Source organism: Hypomesus nipponensis, chromosome 14, assembly GCF_054491055.1.
Source record: "Hypomesus nipponensis isolate SF chromosome 14, ASM5449105v1, whole genome shotgun sequence".
Taxonomy (NCBI): Eukaryota; Metazoa; Chordata; class Actinopteri; order Osmeriformes; family Osmeridae; genus Hypomesus; species Hypomesus nipponensis.
Genome location: NC_140374.1, coordinates 616,690 through 625,310, shown reverse-complemented (window position 1 = coordinate 625,310; position 8,621 = coordinate 616,690). Strand labels below are relative to the sequence as shown.

Genomic DNA, 8,621 nt, shown 5'->3' with positions numbered 1-8,621 from the left:
CTCACATTCCCTGAACCTCAGGAGAGACAGGCTCACATTCCCTGAACCTCAGGAGAGACAGGCTCACATTCCCTGAACCTCAGGAGAGACAGGCTCACATTCCCTGAACCTCAGGAGAGACAGGCTCGCATTCCCTGAACCTCAGGAGAGACAGGCTCGCATTCCCTGAACCTCAGGAGAGACAGGCTCGCATTCCCTGAACCTCAGGAGAGACAGGCTCGCATTCCCTGAACCTCAGGAGAGACAGGCTCGCATTCCCTGAACCTCAAGAGAGACAGGCTCGCATTCCCTGAACCTCAGGAGAGACAGGCTCACATTCCCTGAACCTCAGGAGAGACAGGCTCACATTCCCTGAACCTCAGGAGAGACAGGCTCACATTCCCTGAACCTCAGGAGAGACAGGCTCACATTCCCTGAACCTCAGGAGAGACAGGCTCGCATTCCCTGAACCTCAGGAGAGACAGGCTCGCATTCCCTGAACCTCAGGAGAGACAGGCTCGCATTCCCAGAACGTTAATTTGCCACAAGATGTCTTGACTGACATCATCACTGTTTATATCTATTTTCATAAATGGATATGAACAATTCATTTCTATCCAGGATTTCATCGAGTGTGTATAGTCTGGTCGCATTACAAAGTCCTCATCTATGGAACACCGAGTTAGTCAGAATTAAATAAATAAAAAGATAGGTAAATAAATAGATAAATACATAAATAAATTTGGCTAGGAAATAAATTCTGAACCTTTTTTAAATAAATGTGGTGTTCGGAAATACATGTGATGTTAGGAAATAAAAGTCAAAAAATAAATACATTTGGCATTAGGAAACAAAAGTCCCATTAAATAAATAAATGTTGTCTTTACAAAAATGTCACATTGAAATAAGTAAATGTATTTCTTTATTGATGTAGGTAAATTGATTAAGCTATATAATTATATGATAATTATCATCACTGACATCACTGACATCACTGTCATCACTGTCATCACTGTCATCACTGACATCACTGTCATCACTGACATCACTGACATCACTGTCATCACTGACATCACTGACATCACTGTCATCACTGACATCACTGACATCACTGACATCACTGACATCACTGTCATCACTGTCATCACTGACATCACTGACATCACTGTCATCACTGTCATCACAGAAACCAACATGATAAAGGAAAGAAGAAAGATAAATTAAGAAGATAAATATTATATCGATATTACTGTAGTCAAGAAACAGCACTAGCATAATCATCCGTATTACACTATGTAGTTTGAAATAGTCAAGACATCTAATCAAAATTTTATAAAATCAGGTGCTGAATAATGATTATGACATAATTACAGAATTATAAATGACAAATTGTGCAACTGTCTTCAAATTTCAATTAATACTTTATTGTGTGTGTGTGTGTGTGTGTGTGTGTGTGTGTGTGTGTGTGTGTGTGTGTGTGTGTGTGTGTGTGTGTGTGTGTGTGTGTGTGTGAATAGATGCACTGCAGATCCAGAGGCAGTATAACCTGAAGCTCGGTGGTGAGGGACCAGACAATCTGCCGCTAGACATCACATACTTCGAAAGCTTAAAACTGAATTTCCCCCCAAACTAGTGTATCACTTTTGTAGCACAACAGGTTACAAAATCATTCATCCCTTTCCTCAAAACACTGTGTAAGGAATGTGAAAGTACTACCTGCACAAGCAAACCATGTCAAGGAAAAGCCAAACACCCACAAACTACTCAGACATGAACAGTTAGCACTTTAATCATAAGGCAATATCTTGAGGCAGTTGTAACATTATGTAGAGCCTTTATGAAGAGCTTTGTTAAAAATAGATCAGTAAGGAGAGGTCAGACAGGGTGATGTGCAGCGATCTCTAGACCCTCTCCTACCTCCTGCCTAGAGTCCTTACCCGTCCTCCCCCGTCCTCCCCTGTCCTCATCTGTCCTCATCTGTCCTCCCCTGTCCTCATCTGTCCTCCCCTGTCCTCCCCTGTCCTCATCTGTCCTCATCAGTCCTCCCCTGTCCTCATCTGTCCTCATCAGTCCTCCCCTGTCCTACCCTGTCCTCATCTGTCCTCATCTGTCCTCCCCTGTCCTCCCCTGTCCTCCCCTGTCCTCCCCTGTCCTCCCCTGTCCTCATCTGTCCTCATCAGTCCTCAGAGCTGAGGTGTGTCCTCTCCCTGTGTGCCTGGTGTGATCCTACCTGGAGCTGTCGACTCGTTCAGCCTTGTGAGCATACTGCCATCTAGTGGAGAAATCCTTCTCCTCCAGCTCTACACACATACAGACAGGTTTATTTAAAACTTTACAGTAAGGTAATATTAACTAGCCTGGTCCTAACCAGACCCTCGTACATTGCATTTGTACAGAGGGTCTGGGATCTCTCCATTGACAAACGTTAACTTCCTTGAAGGCGGGTCCTCTGTTGAAGTTTAAAACTTTTGGTTCCGCCCAAAGCCACTCTGATTTGCCATAACCAATCGCAAGCGTACGCCTTAGCCAAGTCCTTCACCACTACTGTAACAGAGCTAGCTGCCGTAGCTGGAAAATCAAACTGTTCCCGAACCCCGTGGGGAGGAGGGCCACAACACCATGGCCACCTACAAAACTCAGCAAGGAATGTTCTTGCTCCGGCTTTAACCTACGGATATTCGGCAGCGTTGCTGCCACAACCGCAGAATAGTTTCGCTGGCATCTTTCTCCGCCGCCATTACTGAACTACTCAAACTAGTGCACAACATTAACGTCATCGTTCTCAGCCACTCCCTCTGTTCACTGATTGGACCTACAAAAAATGTGTTTCTAGAAAACGACTTCAGAGCCTAGTTCCCAGACCTAGTACTGAGGCAAAATCCAAATTGAGCGGAAGTACGTAGGAGGGCGGAGGCAGGCTAAATATTAACTACCATGTCACTACATAGTGATACCTGTAGAAGCAACATTGTAGTGACACAGGACCTGCTATGTAGTGACACAGGACCTGCTATGTAGTGACACAGGACCTGCTATGTAGTGACACTGCATTAAGGGTTAGCAGTACAAGTTATTGCTCAAGTGAAACTTGACATGGAGGAGGAGCTTCCAGGGGTAACTTCCTCTCACCCCTTCATCCCACTCACCCTCTCACCTCACTCACCCTCTCACCTCACTCACCCTCTCACCTCACTCACCCTCTCACCTCACTCACCCTCTCCTCCCTTTTTAATAACCTTTGCATTACAGATTATAACTTTACAGAAACCTCTACCACTGTATGCTATTTACTTACATTTATCTCATGTTTTATAAACCAAGGATTTAATTTATTTATTTATTATGATCAAACTAAACAAATAATGTGTCAACTTTTTATTAAAACTGCAAATGCAGCAGTGGGTGTGGTCAATGGGTGTGGTCAGTAGGGGGGTCAGTGGGGGGGTCAGTGGGGGGGTCAGTGGGGGGGTCAGTGGGGGACCCCTCACTGCCCTCGGACGTGTCCCCGACGCTGCTGAATTTCACCCTCCTCCTGGATCTCTGTGAACAGAGTCACAATCATAATGATAATAATAATAATTATTATTATATCTGCAAGCAGTGATGAGGGGTAAAGCAGTCTAGCAGGTGTTCCCTCTGAGGAACCTCAAAGTAAAACTGCATCTGAGATAGAAAGTCACTTAGATTAATAAAAAGCAAGATGCATCCTTCACACACAAAACAATCCAAGAAAGCATGCAAAATTACACACACAAAAAAAGAAATACATATATATATAAATACATAGTGGTAGACATACTGTAGGTCACATGAATAACCACAGAGCACCCCAGAGTGGTGAGAACTCAGATGAACTGTGTTTGGGGTTAATTGCGGTGGAAGCAGCTGTTTGTTTGCCTCCTGCTGCCTCCCCTCCTGGCTCTTGTCCGTCTGCCTCCTCCTGCCTCTTGCCTCCTCCAGCCTCTTGCCAATCACAGTGTGGAAAACAGAGCTCTTAAAATGACACTTTGATGTTTAATTCTCTCCAGATCAGCGTGAGGAAACACTTCAGACTTGATTAAGTGCTGAAGCACTCATCCCTTTATGGCTTTAAATTGGAATCGTGAAAGCGGTTAGAAATCTTGACAGAAAATGGAAGTGAGGCTGTGTAGGCACGGTGCCCCTCTCCTCACATGCTGTCGTTAGAGACCTTCTGATGGATGGAAGAAGGTGTGTGTGTGTGTGCTCTCATGGTCTCAGACGGCATACTGGGACTGATCAGTAGCAGATTACACAGCCTCTGCCTGACACATAAAACACTGTTCTCCAGCTGACAGTCAAGTTGTGCTCCTCACAAACCACGGCTCTGGTTGATGTACTATAAATGGAGGAGAGGTGAGACAGGTGGTTCAATCATGCCACTGTCAGGTCGCTGTACTCATGATAAAGGTTCTTCAGCTAGCCTCATTACCCTGATGTGACTGCAGACAGGATGCTGGCAACATCCCAATGCTGGTGGTAGATGCTGGTGGTAGATGCTGGTGGTAGATGCTGGTGGTAGATGCTGGTGGTAGATGCTAGTGGTAGATGCTAGTGGTAGATGCTAGTGGTAGATGCTAGTGGTAGATGCTGGTGGTAGATGCTAGTGGTAGATGCTAGTGGTAGATGCTAGTGGTAGATGGTAGTGGTAGATGCTGGTGGTAGATGCTAGTGGTAGATGCTGATGGTAGATGCTAGTGGTAGATGCTGGTGGTAGATGCTGGTGGTAGATGCTAGTGGTAGATGCTAGTGGTAGATGGTAGTGGTAGATGCTAGTGGTAGATGCTAGTGGTAGATGGTAGTGGTAGATGCTGGTGGTAGATGCTGGTGGTAGATGCTGGTGGTAGATGCTGGTGGTAGATGCTAGTGGTAGATGCTAGTGGTAGATGGTAGTGGTAGATGCTGGTGGTAGATGCTGGTGGTAGATGCTGGTGGTAGATGCTGGTTGTAGATGCTAGTGGTAGATGGTAGTGGTAGATGCTGGTGGTAGATGAGGGGAAATCTATGGGTTTTTCTTTCCATCACGAATCCCAATACTCCAGGTTCACTCTGAGGAACTGTGTCCTGCTCGGGGGGGTTCATGAGGTGTGTCTCTGGGCCCTTGTCTCTCTGTGTCTCCTCATGTCTCCTCACCTGCTGGTGCTGGACCCCTCTTGGGTAGCGAGCGATGTCTTCTCGTCTACGCTCCTCCCTCTTCCAGTCGTCCAACCACAGCTGCCGGCGGTACTCCGACTGGCGGGCCGTGATTCGCTGGTAGATGGCCTGGTTCTGTTTGGTCACGTGCAGCAGCTCATCCCTCCTCTTCTCAGCGTTCAGACTGCGTGACAGCGAGAGAAAGATTCAGAAGGTGCATCACCTGGAGGATGACACATCCTTGCTGTGGCCTGAAGTTCCCACATACATGCACCACAAAGTCAACAACTTCTGTATTCATAACACCACATGGACGCCCATTCATACTTCCCTCACATACAGACAATACTGAAGCTAACTCCAGCTCCTTTCAGCCTGGCACACATCTACCTCTTCCTGGTCCAGCTTTCTGACAGGTCATGACTGGGGACATTAATATTTTACGGAGTGACATAAGCGCTGATGACACGAGAGCCATTGTCGTCGCAACAACACGAGTCAACAACCCCTACTCCCCAGGTCGCCATGCCAACCCCAACACACACGGTAACATCAGGACTAGGTACAGCAGAGACTGCAAAGCTTATTCCACAACCATATACAATAATAGCAAATATACCGTTAAAACTGATCATTATCACCACATTTTTGCAGCATGAAAGACAGGGGTTCTGCTAAGTCAGAGATAACAAAAATGTTTCAGGGAATACAACGTCTGCATTGTTGAAGCCATCTTCTTGCCTGGAGGCAGTAAGTACTGCTACTGGTTAAGACAGAGTTGTTGTGTCAGGATGTTACGGTGATTCATGTTTATCAAGATCATCTATCTACTCTCCTGTGGGGTTCAAACCCTTCTAGCTAGAACAGTCAAACAGCCCGCACGCACACAGTATTGATCACATGAATAATTGACTCAAGGCCAGAAAGCGTCAGTCTGTAACCGGAGGAGTGTAGTGTTTCACCAGCTGGGTTTGACAGTGACAGTGTCTGAGAGCTGAGGAGGATCTGACTTAATGGTGAAACATGAAGCCGTTAGCTAGCTACCTCCGCTCAGCGTAATGGTTCCTGTGGTCGACCAGACCTCTGGACCGCACAATGTCGGACAGCCTGGAGGCCAGGAGCCGGTTGTCTCTCTCGATAACGGCCTGACGCTCCTCATGAACCTGGTCAATAACGTCCCAGTGTTAATGCATGGACTGCCTACAACCATATCTGGTCATTGACGTTAGGTACTTTAAATAATGGTTCAGATATTGATGGCATATTAGAAGACTGAAACATTTTGACGGATATTCATAAGCCCAGAGACATTCTACCTCTAGTGTCATGTCCTCAGGCCAAAAATATAAAATATATTTGCATATTTCTGTAACAGAAAATCTAACTGTAGCCTTAACTATATTTCAGTATAGTTATAATCTTATAGTATAATTAGATTAGGCCACACCTCAGAATATTCATAATCAAAACTCAAGATCCCATCCCATCCCTTTATGAATAAGTTACGTCAGGATCATGCCATACGTTAATCATTGTTGGAATATCAACCATAGTAAACATGCATTAGTAACACAGTTGAATTGGTCCTAATGTATCTAAATGTTGTGTTCTGACATGTTGCCCTCCTGGTGTAAGCAGCAGGTGTGTGCACTGACCTGTAGTTTCTTCAGCTTTAGCTGGACATGAGCTGGAGCTTTGATGCCCTTGGTGTCCACCATCGGCCTCGCCGCGTTCACCTTATCACAGGACAATTAAAAAGCAAAGAGTATGTTTGATGTAATACATTTTGGTTAGTAAAAAGCCCAAAAAAGGGAATTCTAAAGACCTCCACCACACTAACTCTACAGATGCTCAAGCAAGGTGTTCATGGGAAGGTGATGTTTGACGTAGAGTAGACGTCCTCAATGACACAGGACCAACTTAATCTGTCCTGTAATGCTACCGGCTCCTGTGAAGCTTGCTATGATACTGTTCATGCTATGAGGGTCCCCAGGACCAGGAGCTTCTGTAAGGGTCCCCAGGACCAGGGGCTCCTGGGAGGGTCCCCAGGACCAGGGGCTCCTGGGAGGGTCCCCAGGACCAGGGGCTCCTGTGAGGGACCCCAGGACCAGGGGCTCCTGGGAGGAACCGGAGCCCTGAGGGCAGCCATGAATGTTTTGCAGCAATTACAACAAACGTCTGTGTGTATATCAGCACAACTTTCACACTGCTATTAACCTTTCAGAAATATGTACACACATAGACATCAAATACACCAACTGAAGTGAATCTTCTAGCAGGGTTCAGACAGCCAGACACAGCCAGAGTACTGACCTGGTCCCTGTGTCGTTGGTATGTGGACTGGTCCCATCTCTGCTGCAGGTGTCTGTTAGTGGCCGGCTGAAGAGGCTGGTACGCCTTGTGCATGTTTCCCTTCAGGAGCTCTGGTCTCTCTGACACTGTGGAGGACGGGGCTCTGCATTACACACACACCTTCACACACACAACTTCACACACCCACCCACACATACACCTACACACACACACACCTACATATACACATGAACTGCACAGTGAGCCCCTCCCACAGCAGGAGGTCAGGTGGGCCTTACTCTGAGAAGACAGGGGGGCTGTTGCCATAGCACCTGGACTGCACCTCTCTCTACAGTGCGAGGAGATCGGGTCTCAGTAAATTATTAGTGAGTTCACCCAGCCTACTCCCTCCACCCCCCTCCACTCACCCAGCCTACTCCCTCCACCCCCTCCACTCACCCAGCCTACTCCCTCCACCCCCTCCACTCACCCAGCCTACTCCCTCCACCCCCTCCACTCACCCAGCCTACTCCCTCCACCCCCTCCACTCACCCAGCCTACTCCCTCCACCCCCTCCACTCACCCAGCCTACTCCCTCCACCCCCTCCACTCACCCAGCCTACTCCCTCCACCCCCTCCACTCACCCAGCCTACTCCCTCCACCCCCTCCACTCACCCAGCCTACCCCCCTCCACCCCCCTCCACTCACCCAGCCTACCCCCCTCCACCCCCCTCCACTCACCCAGCCTACCCCCCTCCACCCCCCTCCACCCCCCTCCACCCACCCAGCCTACCCCCCTCCACAAAATCTAAGAGCCATTCTCAGTAAGTCCTTTCTGATTGTGAATATTATGCTGCATCGAGTGTCAAACTAAGGAACTATCTTCATCCTCTTCATGGTTTCTTAGATCTGGAGACGTCATACAGGATCTGCGTCTCAGCATGCAGTTCCTGCTGCAGCCTGCAGAGGGAGACACCTGCCGTGGATGTGCTGCGGCCGAGAGGCCATGTTCTGCTGCCCAATGAAGAACAGCACTGCTACTCAGGGGGTTCCAGATCGGCAGAACTTTATACATTTTCACTCTGGAGCATTCACACACACACACACACACACATCCTCACTAACACCCTCACAAACATCCTCCCTAACATCCTTATCTTTGCCCGCCTCAGGGTCAGATGTCTGTGTTCTGCTGCTG

General features: G+C 47.6%; 1 protein-coding gene across 1 annotated transcript; it reads right to left on the bottom strand.

Annotated features, from left to right (window-relative positions):
• Window positions 1–3,387: 3,387 nt before the first annotated feature.
• On the bottom strand, window positions 3,388–7,536 carry LOC146258046 (sperm axonemal maintenance protein CFAP97D1). The gene is made up of 5 exons (XM_084671696.1): window positions 7,444–7,536; window positions 6,786–6,866; window positions 6,175–6,293; window positions 5,131–5,314; window positions 3,388–3,519 (listed from the first exon to the last, which is right to left on the bottom strand). Exons 1-5 carry the CDS (start codon window positions 7,534–7,536, stop codon window positions 3,388–3,390), a joined length of 609 nt encoding a protein of 202 aa, XP_084527822.1.
• Between the last annotated feature and the right edge of the window lie 1,085 nt (window positions 7,537–8,621).